Below are 22,864 nucleotides of genomic sequence, written 5' to 3'. Positions count from 1 at the left end.
CTCCTAAATATTGTGTCAGAAGGGTTTAATAACCAAATCAGGTCAGGAAAGGTGAGTGCATTGGCACATTCAAATAAATCCTCATGTGAGTCTAATCCCCAACACCTCCCAATCTACCTTTCAAGCCTACTATACATCATTCCTCAGGAACACCTTAGCTTGCAGGTACACTCATCCTTCTCTGTCTTTGCACCTCCTCACATCCCCATCTGACCATTCACCACTGATACCCTCATCTTAATGCAATTTCACTTCTATCACTCACAGTAACCTTCAACAAATGTTATCCATCTATCTACTGAACACATTCTGTCGCTCTGACTCATAGGTCTCTTCTTCCCTCCCTCCACCCTTGCAGGAGAAGAGAGCACAAAACAACAGGGAATGATACGGTATCAGCTTCAGAGGAGGAGGTTCTGGAGGTAAGCCGAGTCTTAAAATGCCTGGTCATTTGGAGCTGTGCAGATGGGCCGCCCAGTAACAGGATTAAATGTCAGTCAGCAACATGGCAGTGTTGGCGGCCAGTAAAATATGATGATTGGCTTAATTCCTTGTTAGCTTGACAGTTCTATTTCATGTCCTTCATTTCCTACAGACCCATCAAATGTCTCTCCAGCTGGTGAAGGAGGAGGAGGATGAAGACTCCTCAGGAGGGGTCACTCACTCTGAAGATGTACCATCACAGGATTCATCCAAACCATTCACCAGCTCAGAGACACACAGCTCGGTGTGACCAGCAAGATCGGTAGTTGGGTTCTCATGTCATCAATCCAATAAAAGTCATTGAGAGCAGGTGTTGGAGACAGGGGCAGCACAGGAGAGCACAGAACATCGCAGAGCATAGGACACTCTAAACTTTAGTCAGCTGGGCTTAGGTGCTGAGCCTTGGAGGCCATCGATGAAAAGGATAATTCTGGAGCAGCAGCAAAAAGTATGAGATGTCTGACAGCCCTTCCAGCTTCACTGTACAAGCTTCCAGAGAGATTGGCGGAGTCTGTCTCAAGTATGAGTGTCATGGTATCACAGGTCTTTACAAAGATGCTTCCAAGAAAAGTGTGGGCACTTGCATGGTGCATCAAACACAGAAATCACACGAGTTCATGCTTGCCTTCACCGACAGCTTGTAAACTCTCAATGCCCCTTAAATCGGATTAATGAAAGCCCAGCCTTTATCTTTAGCAATCTCTTCAAGCCCCGCCCACATAGGGAGTGCATAGCACTTCCTTGTGGACATCATACTGGGCAGGCTTTAATTGGCCTGGCCACGTAAAATGGCAGTGCCCATCCGATTGGGGGCGCTGATCAGAGGCACGCCTCCATACACCCACTCTTGAACTTCCCCCAGACGGGGGGAAGATTCTGCCCTAAGTGTAAAGAGTGGGAGATGTTTCAAGTGTAGAGGGCAATGATACTAGAGTAATTAATTAAGTAATTGAATAAAATAAGGTAGCAATGGCAGGACAGGTGATGTGTTCTTGCTGCAGCAGATGGGAGCTGCTAGACACCAAGGTGATCCAGGGCGAACACATTTGCAGCTCAAGGAACTTCGGATCCGAGTTGAGGAGCTGGAGTCTGAGCTGCAGACATGGCGCCACATCAGGGAAGGTGAAAGCTACCTGGACACTTTGCTCCAGGAGATGGTCACATCCCTTGGATTAGGTCATTCAGATTTGGTCTGTGATCAGGGACAGGAGGGTGTGACTGCAGGTTAGGCAGGTATGGGGACCCAGGAGGTGGCATTCAAGGAGCCTCGGCCCTTGTAACTGTCCAACAGTTATGAGGTTCTTGAAAGCTGTGTGAACGAGAGTAGGGACTGCATGGAGGATGTGCGAACTGACCACGGCACTGTGGTACAGGGAACCATTCAAGTGGGGGGAGGAAATAGCAATGTAGTAGTGGTAAGAGAGAAGATAATTAGGGGGAAAGATAATGTTCTCTGCAGCCATGAGTATGAGTCCCAAAGGCTGTGTTGCCTGCCTGGTGCCAGGGTTAGAGACATCTTCTTAGGGCTAGAGAGGATCTTGGAGTGGGAGGGGAGGGATCTAGTTATCATCATCCATGTTGGTACCAATGACATTGATAGGACTAGAAAAGAGGTTCAGCTGAAAGAATTTGAACAGTTGGGAGCTAAATTAAAAAGCAGAACCTCCAAGGTAATACTCTCTGGATTGCTACCTGAGCCACAGGCAATCTGGCATAGGGTAAATAAAGACAAGGGGTTAAACGCGTTGCTCAGAGATTGGTGTGGGAGAAATGGGTTATAGCTCATGGGGCACTGGCACCAGTACTGGGGTAGAAGGGAGCTGTTCTGGTGGGATGGGCATCACTTGAACTGTGCTGGGACCAGTGTCCCGGTGAATCAAATAGCTAGGGCTTTAGAGTGGGCTTCAAACTAAATAGGGGTGGGGTGGGGGGAGGGGGGTGGGTGGGTGGGGGAGGGTCCTGGAAAGGGAATACGTAAATTTACAAAGCAAAAGGATGTGGCAGCCTTGCAGGGCAGCTACTTAGGTTATGATACCCAGAGTGTGACAGGAAGTGACAGAGTGTACAAACATAAAAAAATCGGCAAATAGGGTCAAAGGGGGAAAAAAATGGTAAAAAGGCAAAATTAATGGGCGTAATTTTCCCGGATTTGCACTAAGTGCGGTAGTGGGTGGGTAAAATGGAGTCTTACCCGCCAATGAAAATGGTGGGTTTTCACACCGTATCATACCGAGCCTGCCTCATTATTTATTCACTCCGCCATTTCCATGGTGGGTGGGCTCTCATTTGCCTGACCACTCACCATCACCCCGCTGTTGCATCATGCCGGCTGCCATCTTTAAAAGGCAGCAGCCAGCAAAGTGCTTATCGCTGCCAGCTCACCGCCACTGCCTGGGAGACATGGCCAGCAAAGAAAAAATGTCTTCAGCCCCTCAGCTTCACAACGGGTCCCTCGAGCGACTGCTGGATGCCGTGGAGGCCACCAGGATGTGCTCTACTGCCGCTCTGGCCGCTGAATGGGCAGCAAAGTCACCAACCTGGCTTGGGAAGCAGTGCCAATGCCCTGCAGAGGAGGACCGCTGTCCAGTGCCACAAAAGGATGAAAGATCTCCTCCGTTCCACCAGGGTAAGTCATTTTTTTCATCACTCCCAACTCACACACTCACAAACCCATCACACATACACACAGCCCTCACTCAGTGCTAGTGCAAGGGACATCATCATTCACTCTTTCACACTCACCTTCATTGTCCTCATCCCGTCCATGGGACTACTCACTACCCACACAGAACAGGCATAATTATCATCTGGCCCGGCACTCACCCTCTCCCCATCTCTATCCGTGCAGGACAAGCTGGCTCACAACAGGAGGGAAAGGTTGCAGACAGGTGGAGGGATGCCAGAGATCAAAGTTCTGACAGAATTCGAAAACAGAGCCATCCAGCTGGCAGGCGAGGATCTGGACCAGTCCTGTGCTGACGGTGAGGTCGGCGCTGCTCTGCCAAACAGGCCACTGCCATGCGCTAATTATCTCTCTTTGCTTTCGCAGGCACTTCTGCCAAACAGCCGACAGAGTCCATGACCCAGGGCCTCCAAACAAGCCCCGAGAAAACTTGTGAAGAGGAATCTGCAGGCAACTTCCCTGATGTCCCATCACAGCGCTCACCCACACCCTCCACCAGCGCAGAGACACATACCTTGGTGGGGCCTAGCTTTACAGTAGCCTCAGGATCACAATCTGATGAGCACATCGCACTGCCTGATCTACAGCAGGCGGAGGCAGGGACTTCCCAGGACCTCGGTACTCGGAGAACTGCTGGAGGCCAAAACGTTGCTGAGTCCGAGTCAGATGACGAGCCTCTGGACTCAGTCATGTCACAGTTGCTGGAGCTGCAAAGACAAGCTTGGGAACATCAGGAATGTCTGCTGTACTCCTCAGATTGTCTGTCTTCAGACTGAGGTGATAGCGCTGGCATTGTAACACACCAAGTTCATCACTGGCAGAATGGCGGCCACCATGAAGACCTTGGCCCAGGATGTCGCTCCTGCACTGCTGCGCAGGCTCAACTCCATTGCTGATACCATAGTTGGCCTCCAATAGTGTGTACGTGAGACGGGTGCTGGGCAGCTTGATCTCACTCCAGCTATTGTTTCCGCTCACGGAATCAGCCAGGGGCCCTCGGGCACCCACACAGCAGAGCATGGTGCACACTCCGGGGCCATCCACCCAGGTAACTCTAGGAATGACCAGCCCATCCAAATCCCCTCTTCCTGTGACCTCCGCAGCTCCATCTTCACAGGCCGAGGAGGGTGCCACTGCCACACAGCAGGGCCCCGAAAGCAGGCCAGGGCCCACCAAATCTCGGCCCTCCCTGCGTGTTGTCATCATTCTCCTGTGATCGAGTGACTGTTAGGGTCTCCACTGCATCTCCATGATAGGAGCATTCTCACAGAAAGTATTGGCGCTGCGATAAGCCAGACTGGAGTCAAATGTTCAGAACTGCGATGTGAGGATCTATGGGGGCACCTCACCGTATGTTGTAATCATCCTCCACAAATCTGGCAGCTATGAGGGCCTCCCGAGTGCCCCTGCCTTGTCTAGCCAGTGTGAGGGCATCATTGCTGTCATCGTCATTACCAAGGACCCTCTCATCCTGATCCCCATTGGCGTCCTCCTCATCCGAGGAGACCTCCAGCTCGTCCATCTCTTCCTCAGCCAAATCATCTCCCCGTTGGAGTGCCAGGTTGTAAAGGGCGCAGCAGTCGACGACAATGCATTTCACCCTCTGTGGACTGTATTGCAGGGCTCCACCAGACCAGTCCAGGCACCGGACCCTCATCTTCAGCCTCCCGATGGTCTGTTGCACCAAGTTCTGAACTGCTGCATGAGCCTCATTATAGCGTCGCTCTGCTGCAGTCTGAGACCGTTGCATGGGTGTCATCAGCCACGGCCTCTGCGAGTAGCCCTTGTCCCCAAGGAGCCAACCTTGCAGCCTCTGTGGACCCTGGAAGACTCCAGGGATCTGTGAGCAACTCAGGATGTAGGCGTCGTGCACACTCCCCAGAAACCATGTGCACACCTGCAAGATGCATTTCTGGTGGTCGCATACTAGCTGCACATTCAGTGAGTGGAAGTCCTTGCGGTGATGAAGTCCACTAGGTGTAGCGATAGAGACCTGAGCGTCACATAAATGCAGTCAAGTGCACCCTGCACCTGTGGGAATCCTGAGATGAGGGCGAATCCAATGGCCCTTGCATCCTGGCTGTCCTGGTCCCAGGCAAAATGCACAAAGTTGTGTGCCATGGAGAAGATGGCATCCATGACCTCATGGATGCATTTGTGGGTGGCGGATTGTGAAATCCCACAGAGATCACCTGTGGACCCCTGAAAGGAGCCACTGGCACATTACTGTTTGGGGGCCTACAGATTATTCCCTCCAGTGTCTTCTTTCCCTTGTTATTTCTTACCTCCACCCATATGGAATTCACATCTTCTGATCCAAGATCATTTCTTGCTATCGTACTTATTCCATCTCGTACTATCAAAACTACCCCATCACCTTTTCCTTCCTGCCTGTCTTTTTGAAACGTCATATACCCCTGAATATTTAGTTCCCAGCTTTGATCTCCTTGTAACCACATCTCCGTAATGGCTATAAGAGCATACCCATGAAAGCCCCAGTTAAGATTGCTGTTACTGACCTTCTGACATATTTAAATTGGCAACTTGTCTCTCCCAAGAGGGTTTCTTGCAGGCAGCCCAAATATGCTACGGTTAAAAACAGAAATTGGCAGATTGAACGCAGTCATTTTCTGTGCTTTTAACCACCCACCCATATCAAACCCACTCGCTCTGTTAGCTTAAAACTTGCCCTATTAACTCTGTTTCTCTCCCTGCAAATGCAGCCTGATGGGCTGAGTGTTTTCCAGCATTTTCTGTTTTTATTTCAGACTAGCCTGTGCATTATTCTGCTTTTGGAATTCTATAGTGCCTGGGACTTGCTCATATGTGGAATTAGCCTTGCTTCCAAGGATAACTGGAGAGGACTGGAAGAGGTTTCCCTAAAGGTAATCAAGCAGTGGAAACAGTATCAGTAGAATTACAAAATATCAAATGATGCAATACTGGTAGGGGCTGTCTATAGATTCCCTCAAAGTGGTGACATAGTGGTGAATGTGTAAATATGGAGATCAGGGAAGCATGCACTAAAACAATTTAATTGCTGAGAGCGTTTAATTTTCACATAGCTTGGGAGAAGTAGAACGACTTAAGTATTAAAGGCAAAACATTTCTAGATTATATTTAGGATATTTTACTGGCAATGTTTTAGAACTGACAAAGGAAACAGGCCCTAATGAAATTGGAACAAAACAGAATTATTTAACAATCTAGTGATAAGGGAACAGCTTATTAATAGTAACCATAATACAAGAGAGCTATAAAACACAACAGTGGGAGACAAGGGATGTAATAAATGATGTAAAAAGGGAATATGAAAAGAAAGCTTATATGGGACATCAAAGGCGAGTTTAATGGCTGGTGGAGTTTCCCTCTTGCTGCTGAAGGGTTGGTGGGGTTCACATCCTTGCCGGTGTCAACTGCTCTGCAGGCATTTAATGCTCTGAGGACTGTTAATTGGCTGAAGGTGGGACATTTGCCCCTCAGTTAGAAGGAAGTCCCATCTCAGAGAGCTCTGTAATCCGAGCAGTGCCCCTGGGAGCAGTGGAAACTGCTGGGACTACATCCAATCCCAGTGAAGAGGAGCCAGGATCTGAAGAAAGGTAACTTCTGGAGGTCTTTTGGCTGAGATGGGGCAGGAATTGCGGGGGTGGGAAGGGGGAAGGCCATCTTAAGTCAAAGGCTGGGGGTTAGGGAGTGCAGCGAAGATTCACCAGGCTGATTCCTGGGATGGCAGGATTGTCGTATGAGGAGAGATTGGGCTGACTAGGCCTGTGTTCACTGAAGTTTAGAAGAATGAGGGGGATCTCATTGAAACATATAAAATTCTGACAGGGGTGGACAGACTGGATGCAAGCATGATATTTCCTCTGGCTGGTGGGTCTAGAACAAGAGGTCACAGTCTCAGGATATGGGGTAAACTATTTAGGACTGGGATGTGGAGAAACTTCTTCACTCAGAGCATGGTGAACCTGTGGAATTCTCTACTGCAGAAGGCTTTGGAAGCCAAGTTACTGGATATATTTAAGAAGGAAATAGATTTCAGGACTCCAAAGATATGGGGAGAGCACGGGATTTGAGGTAGAGGAATCAGCTATGATCATACTGAATGGCTGAGCAGGCTCCAAGGGCTGAATGACCTACCCTGGCTCCTATTTTCCATGTTTCTATAGGAATCCCCATTTGTGGGGGAGTGGGAGTGTGTGGGTTGCAGACATTGAGGGCCCTCGATCGGGAAAGATGGACCATGAGGGAGGTGCCTCCGCCTCCTTACTGGAGGCTTGTACAGGGTAACCTGCTGGGTGTTGCCTCACTAGCCCCTGACCTTCTCCTGGGAGGCCTCAAAATTGAAGCCGGGTGGGAAGTGGCCCTTAGTGGGCATTGGTTGGCAACTTACGGGCTTCAATTAGGGTGAGGATGGGCCAGCCACCCTAAGCCTCACCCGTCACCTATAAAACTGCGGACTGGTCAGGGGCACGAGAGAGGGCAACGAGGATGTATCTAGGGAATTTTCTGTCCACCACCCACCCTGCCCCCACCACTGCCTGCAGACGTACTGACGAGCCCGTAAAATTCAGTCTCAAAACTATCAGAAAAAGCTTCAATGAATCTCTGAAGAAAATAAATTAATAAGAGAAAATGTGGGCCTATTAAAAACTTACGCAGGTGAGAGTATAATGGACAATAAACAAATGATAAGCCTGTTAAATTAATACTTTTCATCCATGTCTACACCTGACAAAGTATCAATGGTACAACAGAAACTAAAAATAAATCAAGTGGAGGGACTTAGTGGTTTTAATATCAGTTTAAAAATGCTACTGGAAAAAATATTGGATAAATAAATCTGCAGAACCTGATGGTTTCTAACCTATGCTATTGAAAGAAATGTGAGGAAATGACAGGTGTCTTCGTCATAATGTTCCAAAATTAGAATGTAGGGTTAAGGGGCTCACTTTTTGATTGGTTGGCTATGACAAGTAATGTTCCTTGGGGATCATACATGTTAATAACTGGAATGCAGGAATAGAAAGTGGTATGTCCAAATTTTGCAGATGGCATTAATTTGAAGCACAGTGAGCTGTGTGGATGAGAGAAGGACTTAAAAGGGACATGGCTTACATGAGTGGGAAAAACTATGAGACATAGGGTTTAAGGTGGGGAAATGTGAGGTCATCCACTTTGGATCCAGGAAAGACCAATCAGAATATTTTCTTAATGGTGAGAGGTGAGGAACTGTGTAGGAACAAAGGGATTTAGGTGTTCATGTATAGGAAAGCTAATGGACAGATACAAAATCTAGTCATAAAGACTAATGAAATGTTGTTCTTTATCCCAAGGGGATTCAAATACAAAAATGAGGAAAAGATGCTTCAGTCCAACAGAGCCTTGATTATATCACACCTGGATGGCGGCATTTAATCTTGAGCACCAAAATCTGTGCCCCCTTGTTCTCGATCCTTTCATTATTGAAAACGGTTTCTCCTTGTCCACTCTGTCCAGACCACTCCTGATTTTGAATACCTCTATCAAATCTCCTCCCAGTCTTTTTTTAAGGAAAATACTCCCAACTTCTCCAATCTATCTTCACAACTGAAGTTCCTCATCCCTGGGACTACTCTTGCGAATCTTTTTTGCAATCTGTCCAATGCCTTCACATCCATCCTAAAGTGTGGCACCCAGAAATGGACACAATACCCCAGCTTAGGCTGAACTAGTGTCTTATCCATGTTCAACACAATGTCCTTGTTTTTGTACGCTATGGTCCTATTAATAAATTAATAAAATGCTGCATGCTTTGTTAATTGCTCCCTCAATTTGTCCTGTCACCTTCAATAACTTATGCACATATATAGCCATGTTCCTCTGCTCCTGCACCCACTTCAGAGCTGTACCCCCTGTTTTATACTATCCCTCCATGTTCTTTCTACCAAAATAAATCACTTCACATTTCTCAGCATTGAACTTCATCTGCCACCTGTTCACCCTTTCCACCAACTTGTCCATATCCTTTTGAAGTTCTACACTACCCTCCTCACAGTTCACAATGCTTCCAATTTTTGTATCATCTGCAAACTTTAGTCCCAACACTAAGCCCTGGGGACCTCCACTACCAACCTTCCTCTAGCCTGAAAAACATCCATTTACCACTACTCTCTATTTCCTGTCACTCAGCCAATTTCATATCCATGTTGCTACTGTCCATTTTATTCCATGAGCTACAACCTTGCACACAAGTCTGTTGTGCGACACTGCATCAAATGCCTTTTGGAAGTCCATGCACACCACATCAACAGTATTGCCCTCATCAACCCTCTCTGTTACCCATTCAAAAAACTCCAGAAAGTTAGTAAAACACAATTTTCCCTTAAGAAACACAGGCTGGCTGTCCTTAATTAACCCACATTTGTCCATGTGATTATTAATTTTGTCCTGAATTATTGTTTCTAGAAGGTTCCTCATCACTGAAGTTAATCTTACTAACCTGCAGCTGCTGGGCTCATTGTTACACCTTTTTTTGAACAAGGGTGTAATATTTTCAATTCTCCAGTCATCAGGCACCACCCCTGAGTTCAAAGGCAACTGAAACATTATGGTCAGTGCCTCTGCAATCTCCAGTCTCACTTCCCTCAGTTTCCTTTGATGCATCTCATCTGGTCCTGGTGCCTTATCAATTTTAAGTACAAGCAACCTATCTAGCTTCAAAATATTCATTTAATACCTTAGCTATGCCTTCTGCCTCCATGTGTAAAACTCCTGTTTAGTCCCTAATCAGCCCTACTCCTTTTACAACCCTTTTACTAATAGAGAACTTTGGGATTCCCTTTTATGTTGGCTGTCAGTCTCTTTTCATACTCCTTCTTTGCTTCCCATATTTGCTTTTTCATCACCCTCTGAACCTTTTATGTTCAGCCTGGTTCTCAATCGTATTTTTTACATTTTATTTGTCATAAGTGCACTTTTGCTTCCTTATCTTAATTTCTATCTTTTTTGTCATCCAGGGAGCTCTGAATGTGTTTGCCCTACCTTTCCCTTTTGAGATAATATACCTTGACTGCGCCTGAACTATCTCTTCTTTGAAGGTAGCCCATTGTTTTTCCTGCCAACCTTTCACTCCTATTTAGTTAGCTGAGATCCGTTCTTACCCCACTGAAGTTGGATTCCCAGGTAATTATTCTTACTCTGGATTGTTCTTTGTCTTTGTCCTTTTCCCTAGCCTGCCTAAATTTTATGAGACATTGATCACTGTCCTCTAAATACTCTCCTACTGATACTTGATCCACTTGGCCCACCTCAGTCCTAACAACCAGGTCTAGAAGTGTCTCCTTTCTCATTGGACTGGAAAAATACTGGCTGTAGAAAGTTTTCCTGAACATACACTAGGAACAACTGTCCCTTTGCACAACTAATTTCACAGTCTATAAATGGATAATTAAAGTCCTCCCTTATAGCTACTTCATAATTTTTGCACCTCTCTGTAATTTCCATGTAAATTTGTTCCTCTACATCCTTCCCACTAGTTGGTGGCCTATAGACTGCACTATAAGGGAGGACTTTAATTAACCATTTATAGACTGTGAAATTAATTGTAAAAAGGGACAGTTGTTCCTAGTGTGTGTTTAGGAAAACTTTCTACAGCCAATATTTTTCCAGTCCAATGAGAAAGAAGACCTGGGTGTTAGGACTGAGGTGGGCCAAGTGGATCAAGTATCAGTAGGAGAGTATTTAGTGATCAATGTCTCATAAAATTTAGGCAGGCTATGGAAAAGGACAAAGACAAAGAACAATCCAGAGTAAGAATAATTACCTGGGCATCCAACTTCAATGGGGTAAGAATGGATCTCAGCTATAGTCTGCACTGAGCGATGTTACCACACCTTTTTTGTTCCTTAGCTCTAGCCTAATAGATTCTGTCCTTGACTCCTCTGGGACATCCTCTTTCTGCAGCACTGCAATTCTCTCCTTAATCAATATGAACATATGAAATAGGAGCAGAGGTAGACCATTCGACCCTTCGAGCCTGCTCTGCCATTCAATAAAATCATGGCTGATATGTCTGTATTACTAATTCTGCATTCCCATCTACCCCCGATAATCTTTGATTCCCTTGCCTAACAAGAATCTATACCTCTGCCTTAAAAATATTCAATGACCCTGCATCCATTGCCTTCTGAGGCAGAGTTCCAAAGTCACACAACCCTCAGAGAAAAAAATTCTTCTCATCTCTGTCCTAAAAGGGCGTCACCTAATTTTAAAACAGTTCCCCCTACTTCTCCAGAAGAGGAAACCTCATTTCCGCATCCAGCTTGTCAAGACCGTTCAGGATCTTATATATGTCAATCAACTCACCCCTCATTTTTCTAAACTCCAGCAGAAACAAGCCCAGTCTGTCTGACATTTCCTCATAAGACAACCCATTCATTCCAGCTATCAATCTAGTAAACCTCCTCTGAACTGCCTCCAATGCATTAACACCCTTCGTTAAATAAGGAGACCAAAACTGCACATAGAGATGTGGTCTCACCAATGCCCTCTAAAACTGAAGCCACCCCTCCCCTTTTTCTTCCTTTCTTAACTTTCCTGAACACCTTGTATCCAGGAATATTTAACACCCACTCCTGCCCTTCTTTGAGCCAGGTCTCTGTTAGAGCCACAACCTCATATTTCCACATAGCAATCTGTGCCTGGAATTCACTAATCATGTTTACCACACTTCATGCACAAAAGCCATAAAGGTTTGAATGAAATCATCTGACTTCAGTAAGTGATTTAGCTTTTGTCTTCAACATTCATCTAGATAATGTGGAATTTTCAGCCACCTCAGAAGGAATTATTCCATTGTTAGCTGGCAATTGAAACCCTGAACTACGCCAATCCTTTTTGAAACAAAAATAAAAATACTTGGAAAAACTCAGCAGGTCTGACAGCATCTGCAGAGAGGAACATGGTTAACGTTTTGAGTCTTTATGATTCTTCAACAGAACAAAGGAAAAAATCCAATCCTTTTGTTGGAATTAACATCCACTTACCTGGAGCAGGCAAGCCAATGGTATTCCAGAGTGTTAATGTTGACACATCCATCAGTCTGAAAAAGCAAATCCATTACTGGGAGCTCAGATTGTTTGCCCTGAAGTCCAGATGAATGGGAAAATAAATTCTCTAACAGGTAAAATGGTTGTTACATGTCAGGACTTTTTTGAGTATTTTTGCCAAGGAATGGATTTGAAAAAGAGTTACTTAAAGAGTTAAAGAGGTACATTATTAAAAAGATACAAATATCCAGTTCAGATCACAAGGGAATAATCATGCTACATTCTGGATTACCCAATAACATAACTAGATATACGAGCTGAAATTTCCTCCAATTAAATTTCGGGAAGACTGAAGACATTGTCTTTGGATCCTGCCACAATGTACATTCCTTGATCAACAATTTCAACTGCCTCAGGCTGGACAAGGTTGTTCACAGTCTTGGCTCTCTGTTTGACACTGACCTGAGATTCTGACCCCATATCCTCTCCATCACAAAAACACTTCCACCTCACATTTATTGCCCATCTTCACCCCTGCTTCAGCTTAACTGCGGAAACCATTATCCATGCTTTTGTTACCTCCACTCTCAATGATTCCAATGTTCTCCTGGTTAGCCTTTTGTCTTCACCCTTCATAAACCTGAGCTAAGCTAAATTCTGCTGGACATATTATAACTTGCTCCAAGACCTTTTTCACCCATCATAAGACATAGCAGGTATAGGCCATTCAGCCCCTCAAGCTTGCTCTACCTTCAATAAGATCATGGCTGATCTGATTGTGGCCTTAACTCCACTTTCCTGACTGACCCCACAACCCTTCACTCACTTGTCTATCAAAAATCTAACTCAGCCTTGAATATATTCAATTCAAAAATCTAACTCAGCCTTGAATATATTCAATGACCCAGCCTCCAATGCTCTTTGTGGAAGAGAATTCCAAAGGCTAATGGCCCTCTTATAGGAAAAGCTCCTCCTCACCTCTGTTCTTAAAAGGGGACCCTTTATTTTTAAACTTTGGCCCCTAGTGTTAGACTCCCTCACAAGGGAAAACATCTTCTCAGCAACTTATATTTTTCAATAAGATCACCTCTCATTCTTCTAAATGCCAATGAGTATAGGCCTTCTGACTTGATCTTTCTTTATAAGACAACACGTTCTTCCCAGGAATCAGCTAGGAATGGTTCATCACCCATGTTCTCTCTGATTTACTTTGACACCTGGCCCAGCAACACCTTGATTTTCAAATTTTCATCTTCTAGTTCAAATCCTTCCTTGGCCTTGTCCCTTTCTACCTCTGTAACAGCCTCCAGCTGCTTAAATCTCTGGGAGCTCTGCTTCCTCGAACTCTAGCTCATGTGCATCCCCCACTTCCTTTTCCACACACAATGCCAAAAACATAGAATTATTACAATGTAGAAGTAAGCCATTTGGCCCATTGTGTATGCACCGACTCTCCAGATAAGCATTATGATATTCTCCTGCCTTTTCCCTGTAACCCTTGCACATTGTTTCTATTCAAATAATCATCTAATGCCCTCTTGAATGCTTCGATTGAACCTGCCTCCACCACACTTCCAGGCACTTCATTCAAAATCTGAACCACTCATTGTATGAAAGAATTTTTTCTCACATCACTTTGCTTCTTTTGCAAATCATTTTAAACCTGTGCCCTCTCATTCTTTTTTTTTACAAGCAGGAACAGTTTCTCCCTATCTACTCTATCCAGCCCCTTCATGATTTTGAACACCTCTATCAAATCTCCTCTTAGCCTTCTCTTCTCCAAGAAGAACAGTCCCAACCTCTCCAATCTATCTTCATAACTCAAGTTTCTCATCCTTGGAACCATTCTTGTAAACCTCTTCTGCACTCTCTCCAATGTGTGCACATCCTTCCTATAATGTGTCGCTCAGAACTGTACACAATACTTCAGCTGAGGTCTAACGAGTGTCTTATATAAGTTCATCAAAACCTCCCTGCTCTTGTACTCTGTGCCCCTATTAATAAATCCCAGGATCCTGTATGCTTTATTAACTGCTCTCTCCACCTGTCCTGGCACCTTCAATGGTCTGTAAACATATACACCCAGGTCCCTCTGCTCCTGCAACCCCTTAAGAATTGTACCCATTACTTTATATTGCCTCTCCATGTTCTTCCTACCAAAATGCATCACCTCACACTTCTCCTCATCAAACTTCATCTGCCACATATCTGCCCACTCCACCAACTTTTCTATGTCCTTCTGAAGTTCTATACGGTCCTCATCACAGTTTACAATGCTTCCAAGTTTCGTATCATCCCCAAAGTTTGAAATTGTCCCCTGTACACCAAGATCTTGATCTTTAATATACACCAGGAAAAGTAAGGGTCCCAATGCTAACACCTGGGGAACTCCACTACAAACCTTCCTCCAGCCTGAAAAATATCCATTAACCATTACCTTCTGTTTCTTATTACTCAGCCAGTTTTGATTCCATGTTGCTACTGTCCCTTTTATTCCACGATAGCTGTTCCTTCAGCTGTCCAGGCCTTAAGCTATGGAATTCCCTTCCCAAACCCATTTACTTTTCTACCATGCTCCCTCTTTTCAATTGCTCCCCCTTTGACTAAATGTTTGGTCACCTTTCCTAATGTATCCTATTTTTGTCTTGATAATATATTTCTGATTATGTCCCTTTGAGACAGCTTAGGATCTTTAACCGCATAAAAGATATTTTTAGTTTATTTGTTCATGGGATGTGTGTGTCACAGGCTAGGCCAGCATTTGTTGCCCAACCCTAATTGCCCTTGCGAAGCCTTCTAAATGGCTGAAGTCCATGTGTTGTAGGAACATCCAGAGTGCTCTTAGGGAGGGAGTTCCAGGATTTTGATCCAGCCACCGCCTGCCAAAAAAAGACCCATTTATTCTTACTCTCTGTTTCCTGTCTGCTTACCAATTCTCAAACCATGCCAATATATTACTCCCCATCCCATGTGCTTTAATTTTGTACACTAACCTCTTATGTGGGACTTTATCAAAAACTTTCTGAAAATCCAAATACACACATCCACTGGTTCTCCCTTATCTATTCTGCTAGTTACGTCCTCAAAAAAATGCCATTAGGTTTGTCAAACATGATTTCCCTTTCATAAACCCATGATGACTTTGTCTAATCCCATTGATATTTTCGAAGTGCCCTGTTATCACATCCTTTATAATAGACTTTAACATTTTCCCTACCACTGATGTTAGGCTAATCAGTCTGTAATTCCCTGTTTTTTCCCCTCCCTCCTTTTTTAAATAGTGGGGTTACATTTACCACCCTCCAATCTTGCCCGGTGTATTACAGAATCTACATAATTTTGGAAGATGACAACCAATGCATCCACTATTTCCATTGCCACCTCCTTAAGTGATGAGCACCACCATAACTGACAGAATATCTAAGGCAAGACTCTACACTTTTGATGGTAGCTCTATCTGAACTAGCAATAGAAAGCATAGGGGTGCTCTGCACAGGCAAATTGTACTGTTTTAGCAGGTTAAAATCTGGCTGTCTGCTGGAAACAACCGGATTAAGTGGGTTAAGCCTACCAAATAGGTCTACACACATCAGGCAAACGAATTCTCAACAGGGGTGGGTGGTGGCATAGTTGTATTGTCACTGGACCAGTATTCCAGAGACCAACGGTTTGAATCCCACCACAGCAGATGGTAGAATTTGAATTCAATAAAAATCTGGAATTAAAAGTCTGATGATGACCACAAAAACATTGTTGATTGTTGTAAAAACCCATCTGTTCTGTTGAAGAGTCATATGGACTCAAAACATTAACTGTGTTCCTCTCTGCAGATGCTGCCAGACCTGCTGAGTTTTTCCGGGTATTTTTATTTTTGTTTTGGTTCACTAATGCCCTTTAGGAAAATAAATCTGCTGTCCTTACCTGACCTGGTCCGCGTGCGACTCCAGGCCCACAGCAATGTGGGTGATTCCTAAAATGCCATCTGAACATGGGCAATTAGGGATGGGCAGTAAATGCTGGCCTAGCCAGTGATGCCCACATACCATGAATGAATTAAAAAAAATTCTTTGGGGACTATCAAGAGTGAGGGTGAATTTCGGTACATGCCATCCGGTTGATCAAAAATAAATCAATACTGCTTTCTGCCTTTACCTGTAGAAAGTGGCAGGATTTTGTTGTGTACCTCTTCAATTCCATTGTGGCTTAAATGATGGGAGTTTTTTTCTAACTTGAGCCAAACCTTGATTCAGGCCCATGTGAGTCGCTCATTGGACAGAGAGCAGAACTTATTTGCATGACATACCAGAGTTGATGTTCCGATGAAGCTTGCTGCTCCTTTCCTGGATGGTGTGACTCACCGGAGTGCTCGGATCCTCACTTAAACTCCACAGTGGCGTACAGGACACTTGGCGGTCGCCGCTCTCCAGCACCACACAGCCGGGTTTGAATTGCCTCTCCCTCCCGTCTTCGGCCAGGTAAACACCTTTTGCCGCTGGAGTGTCGGTGCATGGGTAACCTCGTTCATCTATTTGTGTTGGATTGATTCTATCCTGAGAGCTCAGGTGTACCTGTCTGGATTCATTTTCAGAGAAACTTTGCCCTCATCTCTTAAGTTTGTGCCGAGGTGAAGAGGCTTTCGACTTCAGCTCGCGGAAACTTTGACTTACCTGCACGCCATAAAGTTTACTATCTCACTTGCCTTTCCTCGGCAAGTTTTATTTATTGTTTTTGTCTGTTAGAACATTTTCGAGCGAAATATTTGTGAGGTGAGATAAAAATTATTGGCATCCGGGCAGACACTACCCTACCTGCCCCCTCTCGAATTGGCACTCATTTCTCCAAAGCTGGGGCGTTTTGATTGACTTTAGTCCAGTTGGCAATGAGTGAAACTCAATACTGTCCAATCTTACACAATCCTTGATCTAGATATACAGGACCACATCTCTTGTCAAACCAGTAACTGAGTTTATTTTATAAGTAGCGTTTGAACGTCTAGCCTTAACCTGGATTTTATTTACCAGATGACACGCATATCTGTTAGGAAGATGCTGGTGTTTTTTTTTAAAGAATGATTTATTTTATTTTCCTTTACGCATATAAATCATTTGCTCGAGTTGTGACCTGTTACCTTCTATAACATAAACTATTCCATTGAACAAGTTTTGTCAGCAATGTAGAATTGATGCTTATCTTTTATCTGCTATTCAGAGGGGAATTCAAATCTCTCAGCTAAACCGGTTCTGAATTTTTGAGAGGCTGTGGTCGGCTTTTTCGTTCGTGCTTGCTCAATCAAAAAAAAAGACCAGCTCAGGAGGATGTTGAAAAACGGAGAACATTGTTTCCCAAACTCCGACTACATCTCTTCACTCGAATCGCCGCTATCCTGGGACATAAACGACCCCAAGCTGCCCCAGGTGAGTGTAAGCTGCACAGGGCGCTCAAACAGAACCGGGGACCCCTGACAACATCCCGCTCCTTCATTGAGCAACATCTGGCTGCCTGGTTATCGAGGCGCGTGTGTGACCTGTAACCGCACCTTGTGTTCTACCTTCTCCCATACAGGCGCTGTCAGGTTGTGCAGCATGTCAATGCACCAGCGGAAATTTACTTTAATCCCAGGCATGAAATCTTCGTCACAACTTCAATGCGAATAGATGGCGCGATCCCTATATTAATTCGGGGTCTGGTAGCCTCTGTGGAGAGAGGAACAAGAGTTAACGTGAAGAGTCATACGGGCTCGAAACGTTAACTATATTCCTCTCCGCAGATGCTGTCAGACCTGCTGAGTTTTTCCAGGTATTTTTATTTTTGTTTTGGATTTCCAGCATCCGCAGTTTTTTTGCTTTTATATTAACGTGATGTGACCTTACAACAGAACTCAATGATATTTCTCTCTCCATAGAGGCTGCCAGACCTGCTGAGTATTTCCAGCATTTTCTGTCATTATTTCAGACTTCCAGCAGCCACAGTGTTTGACTTATGTCGTTATTAATTTTACCGCACCGAACAGTTTTTCGCTCTTAAAAAGCGTGTCCGTTCTACATTTCCTGGGGTGGTATTGCTCAGTACCATGTGAGAGCGGAGTATAGAATCACCAGAAATGTTTGCACATAACTTGTGAATTACTCAGTTAAGTGTAATAGATCAACATTATCTGTCCAATATAAAGCGCATTCCTGCACCCCTTTCTCACATTTAGTTATGGGCTCTGTTTTCCCCCTTACCGCCTTAGTAGTTTCGTTTGTCAATATTTCGTCAAAGAATATTCAGATTTATTTTCTGACTCTGAAGTGATCGCACGAGAAACTTACCTACAGAGAAAATTCCAAAATGCATAATCTGTATGTTTTGGTTGCTGGCTGCTTTATAAACCCTGCAGTTTAAATGGGCAAGTGATTGTATTATAATGCAGTCTTAATACAGATCGACTATTATTCGCCTCGCCTGAAAATTAAGCAAGAAGCGTTGTGGTCCGTTTATGTTTGTACACATCTCAATTTGCATTTCCCACGAGGTGACACATCATTAAGGGAGCCGACCTGCCAGCTGTATGAGAGCCGAAATGAATGATTGTTGTTAGTTTGGTTCAGTTGGTAGTACCCTGGCCTTTGGACAGAAGGTGCTGGACCCCCTCAGGATTTGAAGACATCATCTGAGCGATGTAATCTTCAATGCAAGAATGCAGCGGTTCTGCAATAATGAAAGTGTTGGCTTTAAATATAAAGATTGGGTATATTAGATTCCACGACAATATTTGAAGAGGAGCAGGGAATTTCATATCATAGCATGTGGCGACTCTATCTGCCTTTGTAACACTTCAAAAAAATTGCCATCAGTGGCCCGAATGGCCCCAGTCTGCGCTGTAACGATTCTATATGTGACAGGCACAAATTCCTTCTCGATTATTATAGAATGCTTTAACATTGTAGACATTAATTCAGTTGCTCTGTCTCAGGCAAAGTACTTCTCTGAAACATTTCCCATTGATTGCTTAACATTATGCTTCAATAAGAAATGTTAAAAAAACCCCACAAAAGATGCTAATCAGTTATTTCTGTATTTATTAAAAAAGAACTAACATGAATTACACCATTTCTTTTACAAATAGCACAAGAGCCATTGCAGATAAAAATGGGCAAGAGATTTCCTGTTAAAAGATATTAAGATACAGGCCCAATAACAAAACATTATATTGCCCATTTATTATAATACACATATATGTGTCTATGCAGATTGTTTTAATATTTCTTTGAATGTTCTCTGATATATGATGTAAACTGTATTGATGTATCTTTCAATAGCATGATTCTCAAGGCAAGTTCTTTGCTACTAGCGTTTAGCTACAGATGTATTAATTAATAACGATCATGAAAGCTGAGCTCTGCATTGAAATCACCTCACAAAACCCAATGGATCTAATTATCTGAATGATTTTGTCAAAATTAAAGCCACAATCATCAACAACGCATGACATTACAGGTGTTGCTGACACTTTTGTTTTCACTGTTGATTGTGATTGAAGGCACATGTACAACTTAAAGAAAACTACATTCGATTTATTGTTTAATTTCTCTTTAAAGGATGTGCATCAATTGGATAGTTTCCAGGAGTGGACAGATTCCTACATAAAATTTATTTATAGTGCTGATGATAAAAATGCACAAAGACATCAGAGCGGATGGGCCATGAGGAATACCAACAACCACAACTGCCACATTCTAAAGAAATCCTGTCTAGGAGTAGTAGTTTGTAGCAATGATTGCTCCTTGCCTGATGGGAAAAAGATCTATCAGAGACCTGCCATATGTGATAAAGCACGGCAGAAACAACAAAGTAAGTAGAATCTTATCAAATTTTCATCAACTTTGCCGTTACTTCACAGATGAAATTGTTTTTTTCCTCCTTTTTAATTTTTGTCATTGTTGTTGAACAGAGCAAAGGGAAATTTGTAAAACTCAATTACAATATTATTCCTGGAGTTCACAAGTACTCCAGACATATTCAAAATTGAAGTTCCCATTTTTTCCCCTGCTCTATTTGGGTCAGGAGAATACAGGAGAATGCTCCAAATATTTGATATTTTGTAAATACACCTTTAAACTGCATGAAACTTACAGAAACACACAAAACAATGGATCAAATGATATCAGAATTATCAGGAAGGGATCAATAAGTTGGACCATTTTTCTCCTGAAAAGAGAAGGCTGAAGGGTGACCTATTACTGGTCTTTAAAATTACAAAAGGTTTTTGATAGAGTAGACACAGTGGTTGTTTCCACTTATGGGCAAGAGAAAAACCAAAGGCCATCAATATAAGATAGTCAGCAAGAAATCAAGTAAGGAATTAATCAGGAACCACTTGGTCCATAGACTTGTGAGAATGTGGAACTCGCTACCACAAGGAGTGGTTGTGAGGTGAATAAAACAGATGTTTTTAAGGATATGAGGGAGAAGGAAATTAGAAGGTTATGCTGATAGAGTTAGATGAGGAAGGATGGGAAGAGGCTGGAATGGAACATAAATGCTGACATGAACTCATCAGGTTGAATGTCCTGTTTCTGGGCTGTTTGTTCTATGTATTTCTATATAATTGAGTTTGTATTCATCAGATCAACAGCTGACTTATTAAAACATGGGAAAATATCTGAAATTACTTATGTTTGTGTTAAATTCATGTTGGTGAAAGCCAGCTGAGGCACTTGAACCAACAAAATTTATGATGCACAAAACTCATGTTTGTTTTTATTCTGGGCAAACCCTAGATACATTTTGTGTGTCTGATTACCTATCTGAGCTATTGTAACTGATAATAGTTTTGAGAGTTCCAAAGCAGCCTCCCATCATGGTCACATTGATGCAAATGCAACCCTATAAAACATGACCATCTAGATTCTTATATTTGACATCAGATTTTAATCCAGGGCTGTGGTACATTTACTCCAATGTGATACTGTGAAAATAATTCGAATTTGAACACTGGGATTCAATCACTGGAAAAAACATACATATGTCTTCTCCTGTTGTTGCATGTCTGTCAACTTACCCCCTTTTCTTAACCTCATGCATCTGTCCCAATTCCCTTTCTCACCCAATCCATCCCTGTGTTTCAATAGAATGGATTAGAGTGAATGCACGGAGCAGGTGGGAAATTGGGGGCGGTGATGGGGAAAGGAAAGAAAGACTGATCCTGTCAATCATATTTCAGGCACACGAGGTGCAGGAACCATTTTTTAGATCCCAAGATCATTACAACGTTTGGTAGAAGGCAAGTCTTGTGTGAAATTTATGATGTTCTAAAATATACAGAAAAGATATTTTGATGTGCAAAAGCAGATAGATAAAGCTATTATAAAAGAACAGTTTAGGTTTTATAAATATTAGCATGGAGTACAGGAGTTAAGATACATTTCCACAAAACATTGGGAAGGTCATAGTTATAAAATATTGTGTATATTTTTGCAATCTCTATTCTAGAATGAACATTAAAACTATAGACAGTGTGCAGCATAGATTCATCAAGAAGATGGCAGGGTTCGGAAGCTGGTATTTTATTCAGTTGTGAATACAGAATTTTTGGAATTTTGTTTGAACTGAGTATAAGTACCATGCTTGAATCAGACATTTCCAGAGATTTCAAAACGGCTCATTGGAGCACAAAGTAATTCTTCCACAGTTAAATTGAACAGATTATGATGAATTTTGTTGAAGTGGCTCAGGAAAGATTATTTTAATGTTTGGAGGTGAGAGTTTAGAAGAAATTAACATATGCAGAAAATTATTTGCTATAGAAGTGGCTGATGGAAAGATTAGTGTACATTTTCAGGGAATACTGAATAAATATTTGAAGCAGAGGAAGACACATTACTATGGGGTGAGATCAGGGCAATAGGGTTTAGTTTGAACTGCTGTAGTAAAAAGCTGGTAACAATAGTTAGCGCGGTCCAATAGTTTCTTTCATGTGCTGTACATATCTGTGATTCTGAACATAAGTGAAATGAATGACCCAAATTGTAATACAATAAGCAGATGACTATGTTTCACTATATAATAAGTCACTCAATATTTGTTTTCAAATAGAAGGCATTGCATGGCAAAATATATGACATTTTAATTCCACAATTCATCTGCATCACCAATAGAATGCAAATACATATTCTGTTTATATGCAAGAGCATCTAGCAATTTCTTTTTAGATTTTTCTTTTAGGATTTAAGTTAGGTTATATTCTAGAATTGAAATGTCAAATAAACAAAAGGTTTGCTGAGAAGTTCACAACATTTTGAGCATTTGCTTGTTGCCAGATGAATAGACTCTTATTTATTTCTTGAAATAAATTAATACATTATTCTATACTTTCTCTCAGATCTAGAAAATTAGTACAATTGGTCCGTATTAAATAGAACATAAATGAAGTAGAAACTATGGCGACTACATTTTATGGAATTGGTTACGTCTACACTGTTCACTTGATAAGAAATGTATGAAAATGAACGGCTTTGGAGACAGCACTGAAGAGATTTATTACAATGGTTCCAGGGATGAGAGATTGCAGATACATGGAGAGATTGGAGAAGCTTGGATTGTTCTCCTTGTAACAGAGGAGATTTGATAGGGGTGTTCAAAATCATGTAGAGTTTAGATCGAGTAAGGAAAGAGAAGCGGTTTCCAA

General features: G+C 42.9%; 1 protein-coding gene across 1 annotated transcript in view; it reads left to right on the top strand.

Moving 5' to 3' along the window:
- The first annotated feature begins 16,566 nt into the window (after window positions 1-16,566).
- Window positions 16,567-22,864, top strand: part of LOC121277642 (chorion-specific transcription factor GCMa-like) — a 39,393-nt gene continuing 33,095 nt past the window's right edge. Inside the window, exons 1-3 of the mRNA XM_041187234.1 lie at window positions 16,567-16,670; window positions 17,404-17,609; window positions 19,776-20,028. Coding sequence (XP_041043168.1) covers window positions 17,511-17,609; window positions 19,776-20,028 — 352 coding nt within the window. The 5' untranslated portion in view covers window positions 16,567-16,670; window positions 17,404-17,510. The remainder of the gene's footprint in view (window positions 16,671-17,403; window positions 17,610-19,775; window positions 20,029-22,864) is intronic.

This window comes from Carcharodon carcharias, chromosome 5 (genome assembly GCF_017639515.1).
Source record: "Carcharodon carcharias isolate sCarCar2 chromosome 5, sCarCar2.pri, whole genome shotgun sequence".
Taxonomy (NCBI): Eukaryota; Metazoa; Chordata; class Chondrichthyes; order Lamniformes; family Lamnidae; genus Carcharodon; species Carcharodon carcharias.
This window is presented reverse-complemented; position numbering and strand designations above follow the sequence as displayed.